The 21,238-nt window shown below is 35.7% G+C and overlaps 2 protein-coding genes across 2 annotated transcripts; both read left to right on the top strand.

Moving 5' to 3' along the window:
- Positions 1-138: 138 nt before the first annotated feature.
- On the top strand, positions 139-4,605 carry LOC108817279 (transcription factor MYB3R-4-like). Its single transcript, XM_056990552.1, is given in 12 exon segments — positions 139-481; positions 636-690; positions 868-925; positions 1,015-1,109; positions 1,196-1,299; positions 1,440-1,568; positions 1,692-3,291; positions 3,482-3,741; positions 3,833-3,947; positions 4,031-4,201; positions 4,303-4,348; positions 4,351-4,605. Coding segments are annotated over 12 exon segments (2,778 nt in total). The 5' UTR covers positions 139-392; the 3' UTR covers positions 4,407-4,605.
- Positions 4,606-11,932: 7,327 nt separating this feature from the next.
- On the top strand, positions 11,933-19,968 carry LOC108815190 (protein EMBRYONIC FLOWER 1-like). The gene is made up of 13 exons (XM_056990908.1): positions 11,933-12,027; positions 12,207-12,382; positions 12,479-12,619; positions 13,537-13,599; positions 13,686-13,745; positions 13,827-13,889; positions 13,979-14,044; positions 14,127-14,183; positions 14,274-15,286; positions 15,521-15,658; positions 15,875-16,024; positions 16,283-16,411; positions 16,657-19,968. The coding sequence occupies exons 1-13, from the start codon at positions 11,933-11,935 to the stop codon at positions 17,662-17,664; spliced, it is 3,159 nt and encodes a 1,052-aa protein (XP_056846888.1). The 3' UTR covers positions 17,665-19,968.
- The last annotated feature ends 1,270 nt before the right edge of the window (positions 19,969-21,238 follow it).

The raw sequence follows: 21,238 nt of genomic DNA, 5'->3' as shown, positions 1-21,238 counted from the left end.
GACAAGCCCGCTGAGTACTTTGAAAAAGATAGGAGACACCTGGTCAATAATATTTAAAATGAACGGCTGAGATTCATTTAGATCACACAGATTTGATTGAGAAAAAAAAAAAGAAACAAAACGTTTAATCGAGTGTGTGGTAGGGTTTGCGGAAAAAAATTGGAACATCCAGCTATCTTTTGAAATAGCTCTGCCGACCGTTTAGATTTCCTTTCTTCCAATTCAAACATTATTTTTTTTCAATTTGTCTGAGCTGACAGTAACCCAATCTGAGATTCGGACTATTAACGCTTCGAGATCTGATCAAACTTGAAGCTCGCGTGAGGGGTGAGTAGAAAGAGATCCTGAGCTGTTGGTCTGACTAATCCTTCATAAAAAGGGTATATCTCTTAATGGAAAGTGAGTGTACAACAACAACGAGCTCAACCCCTCCTCCTCCTCAGGGGATTACTCATGAAGGGAACCCCAAATCGCGTCAAGGGTATTATTATTATGCTTCACTCTTTTCTAACATATCTCTCTCACTATTCATGAATCATTAACTTGCCACAATACACTAGGAATAAGGTGAAGAAATAGTAGTATTCATGTCATCTAGAATCGAATTGCATAACAGTCTTGTGTTAATCTTACAGGAGGACTAGTGGCCCTGCAAGACGTTCTACTCGAGGTCAATGGACTGCCGAGGAGGTGACCAATTTTATGTTTCATTTAGCTTTTCTTTTTTTTTTCTCCTTCCAAATGGTTAATGTTGTTTCATGTGCATGATATCATTGATCGTACATGTAACCAGCTCTGTTCTTTATGCTTAAGTGCATTTGCTAAATCAGAGATACACAAGAACTGAACATTTACATGTATTTGCAGGATGAGATTTTGACAAAAGCTGTCCATAGTTTTAAAGGGAAAAACTGGAAGAAGATCGGTAAAAAAATTTCACTACTTGGCTCTCTCGCCTTCTTGTCTATCAGTGTCAACTCTTTTTGTCTGATCTTTTCTTTTCTTCACTTCCAGCTGAATTTTTCAAGGACCGAACTGATGTCCAGTGCCTCCACAGGTGGCAGAAGGTCCTTAACCCTGAACTTGTTAAAGGGCCATGGACTAAGGAGGTGTGTTACATCACTTTCCTTCCTTTCACTATTTTATTTACTTACATACTTGACCCCTTACTTCTCTCATCTGCGTGTGTGTACAGGAAGATGAAATGATCGTTCAGTTAATCCAAAAATATGGGCCCAAGAAGTGGTCCACTATTGCTCGTTTTTTGCCTGGCCGTATTGGAAAACAATGTAGAGAGAGGTAATGCTTAATAGACATTTACATCTCTCTAGCAACTTCATTATCCTACTTAGCACTTGAAGGCATTCATCCTCTTTACTAGACTATTTTGCATTAAGTGTATAAAGCATTCACAAAGATATTGTAAATTGATAATACAGGTGGCACAATCACCTCAATCCTGCCATAAACAAGGAAGCTTGGACTCAAGAAGAAGAGCTGGTTCTCATTCGTGCTCATCAAATATACGGTAATAGATGGGCAGAGTTAACAAAGTTCTTGCCTGGAAGGTACCCTACTCTTTACTCTCATGATCTGGAACCTGGAATTAATAAAAATATACATCTTTATTGCTATTCCTTTATTTGTTCTTAGCAGCATACATATTTATCGTTGCTTATGTTATCAAACAGGTCGGATAATGGAATTAAAAACCACTGGCACAGCGCAGTTAAGAAGAAACTCGATTCCTATATGTCCTCTGGCCTTTTGGATCAGTACCAAGCTATGCCTCTAGCTCCTTATGATAGAAGTTCCGCGTTACAGTCTGCTTTTATGCAGAGTGCTATGGATGGTAGTGGCTGCGTAAGTGGACAGGCAGAGCTAGAAATAGAAAACTGTCAGATTTCAAGCATGGCAGGCTGCTCTATGTCTGCAAAAGACTATCAAAATGGAATAATGAATGTGAATGAGGGAGCTGCATATCGTTCGGATCAGTATTATTATCCGGAACTGGAAGATATCTCAGTCTCCATCTCAGAAGGCTCTTATGAGATGGAGGACTGTTCACAGTTTAGTGTCTCGGCTTCTACGAGCCAGGATTACCAATTTGATTTTCAGGAACTGTCGGATATTTCACTGGAGATGAGCCATGATATGTCAGAGTTACCGATACCATACACCAAGGAGAGGAAGGAATCCTCTCTAGGGGCTCCAAACTCCATATCAAGTATAGATGTGGCTACTTACACCAACCGAGCAGACGTTCAGACACCCGAAACGGAATGTTGCAGAGTCCTTTTCCTTGATCAAGAGAGTGAAGGGCTCAGTGTTTCTAGATCTTCAACCCAAGAGCCAAACAAGGAAGACTATCAAGATCCTGTTATGTGTGCATCATCAGCTTCAGAAGTTACAAAATCTCCTATGAAGAGCTCTTCTTCAACGTCCATTGCAACACCTGCCTCAGGCAAGGAAACTCTTCGGCCGGCTCCCTTAATCATAACACCCGAAAAGTATTCCAAGAAGACATCCGGATTGATGTGTCATCCTTTTGAGGCAGAACCAAACTGCAGAACAAACGAAAACGGTAGCTTCATATGCATCAATGATCCTTCGAGCTCTACATGTGTTGGTGAAAGGCCTAATAACACCAGCGAAGAAGATGAATCTTATCATCTGAACGATTCCAAAAAGCTGGTTCCAGTGAACGATTTTGCTTCTCTGGCAGAAGTTAAGCCACACTCTCTTCCCAAGCATGAAACAAACATGTCAAGCGAGCAGCATCACGAGGATGTGGGAGCATCATCGTCAAGTCTATGTTTTCCAAGCCTGGACCTACCTGCTTTCAACGACCCCCTGCACGATTATAGCCCTCTTGGCATACGCAAGCTACTGATGTCCAGCATGGCGTGCATCAGCCCCCTTAGACTGTGGGAGTCTCCCACTGGGAAAAAGACGTTGGCTGGTGCAAAGTCAATCCTGAGGAAACGCACCCGTGACCTGCTGACACCGCTATCTGAGAAGAGAAGTGATAAAAAGCTTGAAACTGATATAGCAGCTAGTCTGGCAAAGGATTTTTCACGCCTAGATGTGATGTTTGATGAGAGTGAGAGTCGAGAATCTATCTCTGGAACTAGCGCTGGTGTCAATCTTGGTGATAAAGAGAACCAAGAGAGCTTGAGGGGTGAGCATACTTCACTAGTTAGTCACAGAATGCCAGAAGAAACCATGGATGTCAGTAAATCACTTGTAAAACAACAACAGCAAACTTGCTTGGAGGCAAATGTTCAACGTGTAAGTCTCGTCTTTCCTTTTTAGCATCTGAACATCTGTTGAGTTATCTATTTTTGAAACTTTGTAGTTAGCTTAGTTGTGAATCTGATAACATGACATGGTCATCTAGTCATAGGAATCATCATTTGTTTTGTATGCACTATTACTTACCTTCAAGTTATGACCAGTGAACGGATAAAATCTTATGCAGGCTGAAAGTTTCTCCGGTGTTCTTTCTGAGAGCAATACCAACAAGCAAGTTCTGTCTCCTCCTGGTCAATCAGAAACCAAAGCAGTAAAGGCACAAGTTTCAACACCAAGAAACCATTTGCAGAGAAGTCTCATGGCTACTTCTAACAAAGAACAACATTCTTCTGCAAGTCTTTGTTTGGTCGTTAGCTCGCCTTCTCGAGCGAGAAACACCGAGGGTCATCTTGCTAATAACGAGACAAACAATGAGAACTTCAGCATGTACATATCTATGACCGCAACCTTAACTATATATTTTTTTGGGTGTGTTTATATTCTTGCTACAATGACGTTGCTTCTCCTCCATTTACAGATTCTGTGGAACTCCATTCAGGAGAGGTCTTGAATCTCCCTCAGCCTGGAAATCTCCGTTCTATGTAAACTCTCTCTTGCCAAGCCCAAGGTTTGACACAGACATAACTATCGAGGTACTTCAATGTCAAATTCTTTTAGCCCGTATATACATATGTATAGACATAACTTTCTAAGGCAATTTGTGTTTATTTTCCAGGATATGGGCTACATTTTCAGTCCTGGGGAGAGCATAGGAATGTTGACACAGAGACATGAGCATACAAGTGGATTCGCAGCATTCAATGCAATGGACATTTCACTTTCCCCAAGTACTGATGATGCAAGGAAGATGAAAGACTTTAATAAAGAGAATAATGATCCTCTAATGGTAAATATATACTCTACCAATCATTCACTCTAAGTTGGAGATTTTGAAATATGGTTCAAGAAACTTTACTTTGGGTCTTGAACATTTTGCATGTTTTATAGGCGGAGGGTAGAGTGCTGGACTTCAACGATTGCGAGTCTCCCACCAAGTAACAGAAGAAGTCTCATCCTACGTCTTGAAGGGGGATGTAGGTAAAAAGGCTTGAATCTCCACCTCAATACATAATATTCGATGCGTGCATACATGAACATGTACAAACATGTATGTGCAACTTTTATAAACAGAGCTTGCCCCTGCTTGGATCTAATTCTCTCTTCTTCTTTTTTCTTTCTAGTGAATCAACTTTGAATTTACATTCTGTGTTCAATATAGTATATATATACATCACTCATATTGCTTGCGTATTGTACTACACGTTATATATATACTTGGGAAAGGAACTTAGACAGTGCATCTTGGAGTAAATACCAACTTTATGTTACTAAAACAAGTTAGGTCTGGTAGTAAAGGTGTTGCGGCCGAAACTTTCGCCACCACAGAGTTCGATGCATTACAATGTTTTGGTTCTCGGAGAAGAAGTTAAAACACTTTTTGTTTAAAAAAAGAAATACCAACTTGTTACATACTCTTGTTGTAATATAAAGAGTTTTTTTTTTTCTTTTTGGAATTCCAGCGAAGCTATACAAGGCTACAACCCTACGAGCTCAATTCTTCCATGAATTGTATTCTACTCCGAAGCTTATATCTCATTGTGCGACCAGAAATCTGAAAAAACACTGAGCAAGAGAACTACTACTGTAACTGTCGTTAGGGCCGGCTCAATGCAGTTAGGGGCCCTGGGCAAACTTTTTATTTTTCTTTAAATAAGGGCCTTTGAACAAAAAATGTCTAAGCTACATTTTTTAAAAATGTATATATTATTTAAGAAAATAATTTAAGAATACTTTTAACTCACTAGCTATTTTATTTTATTTTATTTGTTTTACATTATAATAGTCGTATAACACTATCCAAATTTAAACTTAATCAAATTCTTGCATGTCAAAAAAAAAAAGATTTGGCGTGGGTCCTAGGGCGGTCTCACTGACCGCCTCATATGTATTAAGCCGACACTAACTGCTGTTTTAAAACCTTTTAACGTTGCTAACTATAAGTAAAAAGAAAAGTATTTTTAACAATTTAAAATTTTATTCTTTCTCATTTTTTTGATTTGTTCGAGATTTATTATCTTTTTTGTTGTTGTAATGAATTGGGAATTATTTCTTTTCTAAGTACAACGATATCTAATTCCACTTTTCATCAATTTTTCTTTTTACCATTATTAACAAATTAGTCTGTTTTTGACTTGTTTTTGGAAGATTTTACCGATTATAACATATTCAAAGTTATTTCATACTAGGTGTTTTTTGCACAATATGATGAATATAAATTTTAAAGTCTAAATTATCTTTAAATATTTTTTTTTTATTTTTACATTTGTTAATTAAATTATGTGTTAAAATTTAGATAAAATAAATATATTTAAAATTTATATTTAATAATATATATGTATATATTTAACATTATTATCTTGAAAATAAATTTTATCTATTTTGATTAAAATATATTAAATCAAATTTATCAAATTAAGAGAAATTTTGTTAGGTATATAATTGTCAAAACGTAAAACTAAATGATATTTCTAAAATTTGTAGATATTAAAAGAAACTAATAGTATTATATGTTTAGACATTTACATTTAAAAAACAGCATAAAAATTGTTTTAGTAATAAAGTTATAAAATTATATTATAAGAAATATAATTAAATAATATTTCAAAATCGTAAAATATTATTATGTTTTCATATTCTAAAAAATATCAAAAATATAAGTTAACTTCAATATGTCATGTCATCATTTTTTCTTTTAAATCAATGTGGTGATGACATATGATAAATAACTTGTTAAATAGTGTATATAGGGGATGAATTTTAATTCAAAGACTAAAAATAGACAAAATAGTTTTGACTTATTATTTTCTACTTAATGTTACAGTTTATGTGATATTTAAATTCTTTTTTTCTAACCACATAAGCTCTATTAACTTAAGCTTTATATATATACGACCGTTCCTACATTACGAAGGCTATCTTTGCGTTTATGTATGAGAAGCCAGAAAATTATTGATACTGAAACAATATGCGTTTGGGTTACACTCACCTAAAATTACTTTACTTTAACTACAGGACTCACTCTAACTAAGTCCATCAAAACATTTCAGTTACAAAAAAAAAATATCCATCAAAACATTTCTATAAAAAGATTGCCTTCAAAAATCTAATCAGATACGTCATAGTATTAGCTACACTCTGCTACAGAACAAATTTGTTTTTTCTGTAGTTTAATTTACCAATGTAGCCTGTAGGTGTTCGACTTAATATTGTCTCCTGATTTTTTTTCCTTCAAATGTTACTAGCTAAGACATCGAGTAGAAAGACCAAAACAAAAGTATGGATAGTTTTCTAATTCGCATGTATGGCTTTGTATAATTTTTGGTTCGAAGTCCAAACTTAGTCATTTATTTAGGTCAGTGCGCCTTGCATTTTAAACTGCATCGACCAATATAATTCGGACTCGAGTATGTATCGATGCTGTGCATGCAGTAACGTTATAGAGTAATTTTATAACATGTTATTGTTTAGTGATTATATACATCACATATAATTTTAACGGTAAAACAATCTTTTTATGATAAAAAAAAATTCTTGCAAATAAAGTTTACATTCAGTCATATAATGTATATAATGTAGTCTCTAGAATTAATCATAATTTCAATTAACCAGCTAAGTTGTTGTAGTTAGTTGTTTTTCGTTTGTTTCTTAATTAGACCGGTTATTCAGAACCTAAGATTCCTTCTTCCTAGTCAGTATAGTCACCTACTTGAAGCAAACAGGTCGACCCTAATTAAGTTGGATATTAACTCTCTCGTCCCAATTCATGGTTGGTTTGTTATCATTGTAGATGCATGGAGAACAATTTTGGATAATCATGAGTTATGAATAAAACTTAAACACTATAGTTTGTACCATTGACGTTACGGTAAGTACTAAGAATACAAATTAAATATTATAGTAATGATCGAATATGTAATTGTGATATTGAGGATACAAATACATGAGGATAATATTCCAGATATTTGAAGCTTGATTTATCCGGTCTAGAAGAAATGTTTGGTTGGTTGAAGATAGGTGTAATTTCACTTTAAAAATTACCAGAAACTTAAGAGTGCTATGTAAAGTCTGATTGGTTTCTGCTGCAACTTTAGGTATTTTGCTGTAGAATATGATATGTAGGTTTTTGTGTTATATCTCTAGATTTTTTTTTCTGTAGAATCTAAATTGTAGGTTTTGTATTGTAGATTTATATTTTAATGTATAATTTCAGCTATAGTTTTTGTGATATAATTATAAAAAAATGATTATGATTTTTTTCTAAAACAGCTGTTATATGTAGTTGACTAAATATTAAGTGTTGATTCAAAACTAAAACCAAATTTATAATATAAATTATTATTGTATTATTATAAAAGGTTTATTGTGAAAATATATAATTCACATATGATATATAGGCACTAAAAGTAAAATTAGTATTAATATTTATATTTATATGTTATACATAATCTTTTACATAATAATTATAATATCCTAATATTTTATATACATATATTGTAAATATATTATTATACTTTAAATATATATTTAGTAGAGAGATGAAGCAATATATTTATTAAAAGAAAGAAAAACATATTCTCAAAGCACTTAAACTCGTGCTCTAGGAAAATTGCTATGTAAAATCGTATATTTGTAGAAAATGTTTATTATGATTGTAGGTTTTAGTAAATAAATAACAGTTTAATAGCTTTAATTTTAGTTTTGTGGAAAGAAATGAGACTGTCAACAGTATCCAGAGCTCTCTCCAATCACCTCCGTGCAGTTTTCGTAGTAGTAAATACTGCATCAAAAATTCAGGCTGGATCACTACGTGTTTTCATATATAACAAATACATCACAATTTTCAAACCCTAATTAATCTCGTCAAAAAAGAGAAGTTGATATATATGTACGTCACTGTGAAGAAAAGGAGATTATATATTTCCTTTTTTTGTCTACCGATTATACATATACTTCCTTAAATAGACTAAAGCAATACACCTAAATTGATATATATGTACGTCACTGTGAAGAAAAGGAGATTATATATTTCCTTTTTTTGTCTACCGATTATATATATACTTCCTTAAATAGACTAAAGCAATACACCTAAATTTCTACGGAAAGGATATTATTATCAAACCCCAATTAAAGGTGATAATAACTAGGCAAGACAGGTTAAAAAATATCGGAGAAAGAATAATATAAAAATGCAGTATAACAAGGAGAGAAAGTTTATTTTATCTTTGGGTTTTGTAGTTCAGTTTTTCACTTTTCTATCGTGTTGTAGCAGCGATTTGTTTAGCCAGTTGGTTGTGTATCACGTAGTGTAAATAATGTATCTTTGTCTAGAGAAATTAATTAATTATGATTATGATTTTATAAAAAAACTTGTTTGAGCAAGAAAAAATAGAGACAAATGCGATACAGTAGATATCTTCTTGTGAGCTTTATTTTCATTTAGTGAAATCCATAAAAGAAAATGAAATGTTTTTTTTGACATAAAAACAAAACACTTTAAAACTAGTTGATTACTTATTGGCCAGCGTAAACATATAGCCAACTTGGTGCAAAACAGTCGACGAGAAAAGTTCTGAATATACGTGATCTTCCACCTTTAGTAAAGAAGTCGGTATAGACATTCAACGATTTTGGGATATATACTATAGAAAAGTGTATAAAATCAGAAAATGAGGGTTTAATCTCATCCGATTCAGATGGTATTGCCAGTAGTGGCCCTGAGTACATGCCATGAAAACATGTGTTTCTGGTCATTTTAAACTATGTATTATTTCGATCTTCAATTTCTTAAAATCTTTGATAGCTAAGTTGGTTTAAACGCAGTTTTACTATGTTAAAAGTTTTAGGTTCGAAGCGTCTTGATTACATTCTTAGCTTTTATATTTTGTTGTTTTTAATAATAGATCTAAAATATATTTTTTGTTTCCAGCCCTTAATTTTTTCGGATTGGGCCTGGGTATTGCCGGCCAGTCTTCTTCTTCTTTTAACAACTTTACCCCAGTTATTCACGGTCAGACTCAAACCGCATCTCTCTATTTCTACTATTTACTCTTTTAGAAAATAAGTCTATCGTATCTCTATACATGTCAATTAATAAAGATAAATAGTAAAAGATTATGTATAAACACGAGTTTACACATTAGTTTAAAAAAGATTAAAGAATAAATTGTCACAATTTTTTTTGAAACACCAATAAACTGTCACAATTAATCCATGATTTTTTTTGTTGGATTTTAACGAAAACATTTGCAAGAAGACAATTCTGTTAAATTTCTGTATGAGCTAGCTAATTAATAAACATTTACAGTATAACACATGTAGAATTAGTTTCTCATATATTTGTTAGTAATGAGATTGACATATCTTTATATACAAAATAAAATAAAAGAAAACGAAACGAAACTTTTTATGTGAACCAAATCTTTGTGATCTTTACTGTGGTAAATTTGAGAAAATGCGAAGAAAGATTTTAGGGTTTATATATTATCGACGAAATTGGCTCATCTAGGTTAAATATTATTATGGTTTTAGGGCTTTTTATTTTTCGCTCTTGTCACTCTTTTCTACACTCTCTCTCCTTACACGTGAATACACCTTCCAATCTCCGGTCTTCACGTGTCGACACATCACGCGCCTAGGGTTTTTTTTGTACAACCAATGTTGTGACCAGAATCGCAGATTAGTCTACGTGGAGGTCTCTAATTGGGTTATAATTCTCATCCTATCAAACAGAAACGTAGTCATGATATTATATTTTTTTCTAAAGTAGGTGAGTTGGGTTTCCTTTTAAGAAAGCAACGAAATCTTATAAAATAATTAGTTTATATTTTTATTCAATATTTGGATACACCCTAATAAAGCTATTTATATTAATGCTGAGATTTTTTCCACTAAAAGTAAGAAATATTACACAAATAGAAATATATCTTTCCCTTTTAATACAATAAAATAACGTGCACACAGTATATAGAATAGCACGTCAACGTACTAATAGAAATACGAAGACCAGATGGTGAATGGCAGTGCCATATGTTCAACATATGAGCTGTTTTTGGCCAAGAAAATGAGAAATTTTATATCAACGATAATTATTTTTGTTGGAAAAAACTTTCATTCTGACCCAGAAACCCTTCATTTCAAAGATAAGAAGAGAGCCACCACATATTCTCTATCTCTTTCTCAAGAGTCTCTCTATATAAGCCAAAGAAGAAAATGTCTCCCTTTCCCCTCTCGCTCTCTCTCTCTCTCTCTCTCTCGTTTCGCTAGCAAACGTTGTCCTAGGGTTTCTCGAAAACGGCACTCAAATTCTACTCATCTCCCAAAACAAATCAATCCTTAAAACTTTCAATCTTCCAAAACGTTTTTTCTGCTTAAGATCTATAGCTTGAATCTCGCATCGATCTTTTCCTCGCGCTCTCTGGTTGGATTTCCACCAGGTTCGTGTTTTCCGACATAGATCTACGATTCCTTGGATATATGTTCATGTTTCGGATCTGGTGGGATAGATCTAGCTTGACTCATAGCTGACTTCGTGTTTTTTTTCTTCATTTAGGGCTCTTTACTGTTTGTTAACACGTCCCTTAACTCGTTGTTCTTATTTTTTTTTTGTTTTTTTCTTGTCTTTACGTACGGACTATTAACGTGCGTATAGATCTGACCCGTATTTGGTGGGTCTTCGTTTATCTTTGTTTTCTTTTGTATGATCGTTTATCTTTCTTAATCATATGCATGAGGTTAATCTTAAGTGTCTTATCATCTGTTACTGTGTTCTAAATGGAGTAATTGATCTATACTTTTTTGTCAAAAAAAAAAATTGATATAAACCCTAAATTACTCAGATCTAATTTATATTGACCCGTGTTGGAGTTTGTGATTGGACTATATTGAAATGGGTCCGTTATAATACTTTTCTTTTCCTGTTTATGTAGATAATGTTTACGGCTTTGGGGGATTCTCTTATATGAAAACCCTAATTTCATTTTGATGTTCAAATACATGTTATGTTGAATGTTAAATGTTAATTAAATGTTCTCTTGACCAAAAAAAAATTAAAATGTTTACTGTCTAAAATTCACACGAATTATTTTATTTGTTTAATGAAATGGAACGTTAACGAAGAAATTCGTTCTAGATTTTATGTAGACCTTAAGGTTTTAAATTTTATTTCCATGGAACTGTAAAGGTGACTGGATGTTGGTTATGAATGTTATTTCATGTGGATATTCATGGAATATGGTTGAACTTGAACATGGTGGTGTAAATTCATATTGCTTCTTTAACTAATTAGAATTATATTGGGTGTCATATATATGTGAAGTAAAGATTTTGAAGCATTGTCTCTTTTTGAGCAATAACAGTTTGATCTTCATTCGCAGCTATACCATGTTGTATATATAATTCTTTTCATTTGTGATGCTAATAAATATTATCATGCATTTTTTGCAGCTCTAATTGAGGAGAGATCATATAATGGTGGAAGTTATAATCACCACTAAGACAAAATCTTTTTCAAAGCAAACCAATGGGTTCCTCCACTAAGGTCGACTCAATCGTCATAGATCTCACAGACGCTAACAATGAGCCTAGCAGGGTAGAATGTGATGGTTTCTCTCTATGGTGAGCCTATATTGAACTTATATATTTTCAACTTTCCTTGGTACCGTGTGGTTATGTTTCCATTTACTTTGGTAATTAGTGGATATATATGATGTGGCCACTTTAAATTCATATATATATATCAAGGTACACGATGAAATGACATGAGTATATCGAGTTTTTCTTCTTTATTAATGCAGTGGCATAATTGCCAAAGAGAGAGACTCCGATCCTAAAAAATATTGGCCGTTTTCAATGGAGAGTGCTAGCTTGGTAGACCCACACGTACAAAGCGATTCTCTCCCTCCTTCATCTTTTCTCAAATGGTTACCTAGGTTGAGCCGCACCAGAAATATCGATGCTGATGGGACAAATGGTATATTAAAAACTCATTTGGTTTTATATATGTTCTATACTATTACTAGCTGGATGAGTTTGTTTAAACTTATGGACGTGAATGATTGCTTTTTAGATTCTGGACTGCCTTCAGATTCCAGAAGTATAATTAGCACGAACGGGCTAAATGGCAGCTCTTCGATTATCCCCAGTCAAAGCGAACTGAATTCACCAATTGCCATTGACCAGGAGAGAGAAATGGTTACTGATATTGCAGGTATGCATCTGTGTTGAATTGATATCAAACTAACATGTCACTTTAGCTTTTACAAACAATCATATTTATTAAAGAAACTAGGTTGGGTAACCCTAGATAGTAGATACTTATCAGAAATTATCCTTAAATAAATTGGAAAGTATACGCATATTTCTTAATACAATAAAATATAATAATTTAATATTTATGGATAAATTATCTGCTATTTTTAATACTATAATCAACATATAATATATTTTTATAGAAAAAAATAGAGCTGTCTGATGTAGCTCCGATATCTAAAAACACATTTCCAGTTTTTACATAAATAATTTTTTTAGTATTTTTACATCAATAATGTTTTGGGAAACAAGGCATCGATAAAAATAGTAAAGATATTAGTATATTTGAGTTTAGTATTAAAAATGTTTTGCATATCCGTTTAAGCCAAGTAGTTAAGTTATTTCGGTTTTTGCAACTTTTCGAATATTTATGTGCATCCCTTACGAATATGTTGGGGACAGCATATCATCATAAAACGCATCGTGAACTTCATAAAATCTTTTTCCATATGCTCTGTCATGGAAGACACTACTCACATCAATATAAATAACTACTTTGCTATCATTAAAGAATCTGCAAAAAGCATAAAACTTAAATAATTTTAGATATTTAATCAGATCAATGTTATAATGAGACCACCTATAACTAATATCAAGCTGACGTGTCCCTTAAATCAGTCGTATATATATACAATAGTAGATTGACTAACCCTGGATTCTTATAGGAAAACATCCTTATCTAAATTAGAAACAATACACATATTATAATAGAATAGGAAATATAACAACATGAATATATTCTTCAGTAATCTGCTTGTTTTAGTTTCATAACTCAAAGCAGTCATAATCATTTCGTATTATCATTTTCTCTTGCAGGCAATGATGTTGTGGTGAATGGAGATTTAAACTGCGAAAGATCCCAGAACGAAGACCAGAGAGGTATAATTTTTTTTCTCTGGTCTAGCAAAGTAAAGTATGAAATGAAAAAAGGGATAATCATTTTGTATGATCATTTTCTCTGGCAGACGATGCTGTTGTTGGGAATGAGGATGTAAACTGCCAAAGATCTCAGGATGATTTAAGAGGTATAAAGTTTTATCTGGGAAAACTAAAGTATGCAGATTAAAAAAAAAAGACTCATTTCTTTTAAACATTTTCTCATGCAGGCAATGCTGTTGTGGAGAATGAAGATGTAAACTGCGAAATATCTCAGCAGAATGATCAGACAGGTATAAGTTTAATCTGGTCTAGCAAATCAAAGTATGCAGATGAAAAAAAAAAAGAGATAATCATTTTGGTTTTATCATTTCTCTTGCAGTTAATGCTGTTATTGAGAATGAAAATGTAAACTGCGAAATATCTCAGAAGGATGATCAGACTGCAGGTATATAATTTTCTCGGGTCTAGCAAATTAAAGTGTGCAGAAGAAAGAGACAATCATTTTGTATTATCATATTTTCTTGCAGGCAATGCTCTTGTGGTGAATGAGGATGTAAACTGCGAAAGATCTCAGAATAAGAGAGGTACAAAGTTTTCTCTGGTCTAACAAATTAAAGTGTGCTGATGAAAAAAAAACAAAAAACTAATTTTGTAAAGCTCAAAATAATTTGCAGTTACGAGGTCTAGCAAGAAAGTTCATCCACCCCCGCTTAGAACCTATGCCCTCCGGAACAAGACCACAAAGAAGACAGTTGCAGAACGAGTAGGAAACAAGAGAGCTGAGAAACAACCAATTGTGGAGCAGCTGGCTGTGACTGAGACAGCTGCTTGTGTTGAAGACACGGAGCCTGAGGAACCTGAGAGTACAAGTCTTTTCATCGGTGGGGCGCCCACTAGGAGAGCTCGGAAGGTTCGGACGCGGAGACTCGCCGACCTCAGTGCCAAACCTAACACCCGAAGAGTAGAGAGTTCTTCGAGAAAGGAACCGGTTAGAGGTCAAAAGAGACAGTCCCCACCTGCAAGCAAGAAAGTAAGCACAGCTGGTGCAGCTTCAGGAAATGCCTCCAAAAGCGTTGACTCTAATCATGGTGGTACTGAATCAACTGAAAGTGGGTTTGACATAGATCCTATCAAGGGTAAGAAGAAGAACGTAAGGTTCCAGGTTGATGACGAGCCTGATACAGATCCTGAGGTTGATGACGAGGATGATTGGAATCCTCGTCCTCCGAGGGCTAAGAGAACTAAGAAGGTCAAAATATCCAAAAATAAGAGAGCTACACCAGCGATAGATCCCAGTAACAAGGCTTCTTCAAGCGTGCAACCATCACCGAATGAAAACGAGACGGTTCCTTCAAGTGTGCAACCATCACTGAATGAAAACGAGACGGTTCCTTCTCCTCCAAGGGAACAGAGAACAGAGGAAAGGGTGGGCACTTCACTTGACGATCAGTTGGCTTCAGAAGGATGTTTCAAAAAACCTAACCCTCCGGTTAATAATGAAAGGCAAGAGAATAATCGTATGAGGAGGTCAGGGTATGTTCCAGTGTTTGGTAACCCTTCTATACCAAGCACGGGCAGAGGGCTTGGAACTGGACCGGGTGCTATTTACTTCGGTAGCCCCAGTAACACTCAAGGAAACACCCCTCCTCCTACAGTTGCTGCAGGTCAATCTTCCGTGCCGCAAAAGGTACCAACTTTGCATCTATATATTGCTTTTATAACACCGTTCTAAATCTGTCTTTTTAATTTAAAAATATTCAGTTCGTGGGATGAATTTTCTTTCACATGTCAACTTATGCGCCACAGTTAGTTGATTAGGTTTTCATACTCTATAACCAGTTTCTTATTGCACACGTATGGTTACTGTGATTAAGTAAATGACTAGGATTGTAACGTGATTGGTTTACTTGTCACTTGTCAGGATGCTTCTATACCAAACAAAGGTAGAGGGCTAGGAACTGGACATGGTGCTATTTACTTGGGTACTCGCAACAACAACACAAAAAGAAGCACGCCTTCTTCTACACAAGTTGTAGTTCCATCTACCGTGCCGCAAAAGGTACCAACTTTGCTTTTCTAATACCGTCTAAAATCTGTTCTTTTAGTTATAAAATATTCAGTTTGTGGTATGTGTTTTCTTTCACATTCCAACTTGTTCGCCACGGTTATTTAATTAGATTTTCATACTCTTTATCAGTTTCGTGTTGTACACGTATAGTTAATGTGATTTTAAGTAAATGGAGTAGGATTATAACGTGGTTGGTTTACTTTCCAGGATTCTTCTATACCAAACACAGGTAGAGGGCTGGGAACTGGACCGGGTGCTATTTACTTCGGTAGAAGCAGAATCAACAACACCAACAGCAACGTAAGAAGCACCCCTCCTTCTTCAGTAGTTGCCCCTCAGTCTTCCGTGCCGCAAAAGGTACCAACTCTGCATCTATATTGCTTTTATGATACCGTTCTAGTATAAATCTGTTCTTTTAATTTAAAATATTCAGTTTGTGGGATGAGCTTTTTTTCACATATGAGTCTAACAAAACTCAAACATGTCAATTAATTCGCCACGCTTATAGGTTGATTAGCTTTTTATACTCTATAGTCAGTTTCTTATTGCACACGTGTGGTTAATGTGATTAAGTAATTGGACAAGGATTAATAACGGGATTGGTTTACTTGTCAGGATGCTTCTGTACCAAACACAGGGAGAGGGCTGAGAACTGGACTTGGGGCTATTTACTTGGGCGGTAATAACAATCAAAGGAACACCCCTTCTAAAGCAACTGCAGCTCAGTCTTCCGTGCCGCAAAAGGTACCAAATTTGCTTTTATAATACCATTCTAATCAGTTCTTTTTAATTTAAATATTCAGTTTGTGGGATGAGTTTTTCTTTCACATATGAGAGAGTCTAACAAACTCAAACATGTCAATAAAATCGCCACATGTATAAGTTGATTAGGTTTTCATACTCTATAATCGGTTTCTTATTGCACAAGTATGTTTACTGTGATTAAGTAGTTGTACGAGGATTAATAACGGTATTGGTTTACTTTTCAGAATGCTTCTCTTTCAGACAGAAAAGGGAAGGGAGTTATGGTCCAAAGCCAACATGAAACGGAGAACACACAAAACGACGGTCTTCCCAACAAAGAAGTGGCAAGGAGCAACAACCTACCTCAAGAGGTACCACAAAACCCAAAAACACCGTTTCTGTTTGACCTCAATGAGACGTATGAGGAGAATGTTACCTCGCTGGAGGACAACACCAATGCAGCAAGGGAAGAATACCGTGTCCCGGTTAGATCAGAACAGACACCAAGGCAGAACTCTTACAGGGCTTCTTCATCAGTGATGCCACCTCCGGTGCAAGAAAGCCGACGTAGCCCATTTATATTTCCTGGACACAACCCCCAGCGGATGGGGAATGTGCCAATGGCTAGTCCTTACCATCATCCATCTCCATCCACGTATCCGGTAAGACGTGTTCCTCACCAGTTCAGAGCACCTTCTCCTCCAGTTTGGGCATCATCCATGATGCCACCACAGTATCATCATCATCATCATCATCTCAGTCCTCCTGCTCCTTTCAACGTGGATTATTCTAGTATGTTTGCACAAGCACCGAGCAGTGATATGTGGAATCTCAGCTATTTGGGGGCCAGCTTGTTGAACCAAGCAATGATGAGCCGCATGGATCCTCGCTTTAGATCAAACCCTCCCGTTGACCACCACGGGAACTTTGTTTTCCCTCCAAGACATGTTCACCCAGTTAACCAGTTTAACCAGCTTGTAGAGCTTCAACGTAGTCATGAAAGGACGCCGGCGTTTCCTAGAACCATCATTAGCCAAGGCAGATTCCAGCAAAGGAGAAACGTAGCGAGCTCCAGCAATGTCTCTGCATCGCCTGCAGAGAACAGTTCTGCTTCCTCTGTGTGCATCGTTAGTCGTTACCCTGGTGAGATCACCGATGTCGAGACTTACATGGTTGGGGAAGAAGATCTCCATGTGCCTGAGCGCATGGCAGAGTTTGAGGATCAATTTGGTCCAGCTACAGAAAGTGGCTAGAGGAAGACAACGTGGAAGATATTTGTGCAGGTAACTTGCTTATATTTAATCGTTTATTAGAATTTTCTTGGTTTATCGATCTTTAAAATCAATGACTTAGTAAAACCGTTTTTTTATTTAGTGCTTGAAACTGAAACTACCATTTGCACCTTACGTAGTGTTTTGTCTGCATTGCTATTAGTTAGAACTGAGCTTTATTTGATGTTTGGTTAGTAGAACAGACTTTTATCAGTCTCTTTCTCAGAATCTTTGTCTCCGGTTCTAAGTTCTAACAAAACATGTGTTTGCGTAAATGTGAAACAGGTACTGGGAGGAAGAGAGTTACAAAGAGACGCCAGTCCTGCTGAAATCAAGAAAACAGTGAAGTCAATCTTCCCAGTTCCTCCTGTTCTTGGATTTTTGAACTTTTTTTTTTTGCTAAATTGGATTTTTGAACTTTCACATTCCTATCTTTTTCTTTTCAATTATTATGTTTGGTAACGCATGTGCGTGTACCTCAAGTTACTATGCTACCCTTGTTGGCTTTCGTTCTTTGTTTTATTGGGATTACATTTCAGAATTATTTATTTATTAATTCCGCTGGATTTATCTTTTTGGATCGACCAAAATGTTGCCGTTTTAGCCGGCTTGAAGTTCTCTTTTACATTGCCATCTTTCTAAACTTGCAGGAAAACCTTTTAAAAAAATACATTATAAATAGTTTTGGTTTGTTGATTCTATTGCTTGGATAATGATAAAGTTGGAAGAGGCGGGTAAGAAGAGATGGTTCTTGTATAGGAAGTGGAATTTGGAAGCCAGAGTGAGGAGAAAGTATAAAACGGTTTCATCAAATGTAACATGACAAGAAAGGAAGATACACAAAACTCTAAACTTAAGTATATCTACAGTTAAAGACCTGAAAAGAGTTCGCCCTAACGCTCCCAGGCACGGGGCTCGAGGTTCACCGAGTTTCAATGTCTTCCGGCGCCGGCGACGCGTTTTCTCGCCGGCGCTGGCCTGTTTCGTCGATGCCGTCTCCTACATTCATCTCACTGCTCATTGTTCACTTCAAATTTCAGATGCTACGGAGTTGTAGCCCTCTGCAAACCGAAGAAAGGGATACCCGACGAAGCCTTTGTCGGAAACATGAGCATTGGTTCATCGTCTCCACTGTAGTCCTCCCGACGGTTCTTTCTACTTGTTCGGTCTGCTCTCCAGCGATGAGTCGAGAGGATTCTCTCGCCACCGTTGTTATCAGGTTCACGGGAACGTTTCCCGGCGAACTTCACTCTGTTTGTCAATGGAAAAGTTATACCGTCGACCTAAGCCGCGCTCTTCAATTTCTCATGGAGCCAAGATCTCAACGCTCAAACTCTTACTTTCCATCTCCGGGAAGTGAGACAGCAAAACTACCTTGTGTGGCTCCTTTCCACTCAAATGGCGCCAGAGTGCAAAGAAACTCAAGCTCAGATCCGAATCTCATCGGAAGATCTTCACTTTCCCTGCCTCCTACTGAGCTGCCATCTACCCTTGTGTGCTCTTTCCTCAACGGCGGATATGCATATCTTCACCGAACGTCTCTTTCTTCATCCAGGTTCGATGGTCACTCAGCCTGCTCCGGTGAGCTCGTCTCTCCACCGCCGGTGAGTACCACGTATTGCTCAGTCGACGTCGGCTGCACCATCTCCGACCTTCAATTCAGATCCACCACGTCTCGCACTGTGTCGGCGTTTACTTTGGAATCAAAGAGATCTGTACCTAAGTGGGCCTGGCCCATTTCCTTTTCTCTAGCAACTAAGCCAACTACCAAGAATCTAAAGCCCATATTCTCAAATCAAAACATGCGATATATATCTACGGGTATGGTTTCGTTGGTTATTTTGAAGACGTTCGAAGGGTTCTTTGAGATGTATAATCTGAGATTATTGCAATATCAATTCTTTGTGAAGAATTTCTTTATGGGTTCACCAACTCTGGTATGGGTTTCATCATCCTCTTCAAATGAGGAGAGTATTTCACAACTATGCCTCCCTTCAATGAATGGAGATGCTCTTTCGGATTCTCTGCTGAGTCCTTGTTTCAACTTATTCACCTGTTTGTTATCTTGCGTAGCGGTCTGTATGGGGCCAGAAGGTGCAATCGAGATTACTTCGGTTTTTCTCGTTGGTGAGGGTTGTTCCTCAACGTCACTTGTGACTATTTCTCAGCTATCCGACTTTGTTGTAGCTTCTTCGATGCATTCAAACTTTGTTTTGAATTCGGTGTCAACTTCATATGAAGATTTATCCTGTTTGATCTCATTAGTTTATGATTTGTCTTCAAGAGGATGCTCAATTCTCTCTTGCCTTTGTAGTCCTTGAAGTTAAGTTTTAATGAAAGTTGTGTTTCAAAAAAAAAAGTATATCTACAGTTGTTTGCGTAGTGTACCCTAAGAAACTCATTGACGTGGATCAAAAAGCTAACTCGTGAGCGGTGATAGTAAGAAGATTGACACAATGGATTAAAACGGGTATCTATACTATTAAAGTACAAGCACATTTGGATTTTTTACTAAACATGCCCTTTCTTTAACTCACATTGCTTATTTCATTAAGGGCAATCAAGTAATATTAATAACACATTTTTATTGGGTCATATTTTTTTAGATCCAGCCCACTGCCCACATCATCTCTCTTGGGCCATTTGGGCTGATTAAGAAATCAGATCCAATTCTTATTTTTTTCCCTAATTCAAATAATTTATTTTCAACCATTCTTAATATTTTGTGTAGTGAACAAAAATTAATAACTTAATTATTATGTTTTTTTATTTTTAATATAATTTAAGCATTCATAAAAAAATTTGAATTTTTTCATTGAAAAGTATAAATCTTTATTAAAAGTATATTTTTTTGTTATTAAAAAATTAACCACATAATAAAATTAATATATCAGAGTTATACCAACTTAATTCATTAAAAATAAAGTTTAATTTTCTAAACATAAATACTCATTAGACCTGGACGTTCGGATACCCATTCTGGTACGGATTGGTTCTTTCGGATATCGAGTTTTTCGGGTTTTAAAATTAAACCCCATTCGAGTTTTGAAATTAAACCTCATTCGGGTATTATAAAATTTCGGGTTGGGTTCGAGTGGGGTCTTTCCGGGTCCGGGTGGGTTCGGTTCTCATGCATAAGAACCTGCAAAATAACCAAATAACCAAAGTATCTAACGGGTTCGGTTATTTGTACTTAAAGTAACCAAAGTATCTGATTCGGTTCAAATTTTTGTATCCAAATTATTCAATAGTAACCAAAAATATACATTTTATACAGTTTTTTGGGTAAATTTTTATCCAAACTATCATATTTTATCCAAAAATACTCAAAATTACCGAAAATAACTACTATAGTTAACTTATAAAATTAATTAAAAAATTAAAATAATTATAAATATAATTATAACATATATTTTTAGATATATTTCGGATATCTTCGGGTACTCATTTGGTTTTCGGTTCGGGTCGGATTCGGGACCGGTTCTTCGGATATAGCAATTTAGAACTCATTCAGATATTTACCCCGGGTCTGATCGGGTTCGGGACCCTGATTTTC

Source organism: Raphanus sativus, chromosome 7 (genome assembly GCF_000801105.2).
Source record: "Raphanus sativus cultivar WK10039 chromosome 7, ASM80110v3, whole genome shotgun sequence".
Lineage (NCBI taxonomy): Eukaryota > Viridiplantae > Streptophyta > Magnoliopsida > Brassicales > Brassicaceae > Raphanus > Raphanus sativus.
The sequence above is the reverse complement of the archived record's forward strand: the minus strand, read 5'-3'. Positions and strand labels throughout refer to the sequence as shown.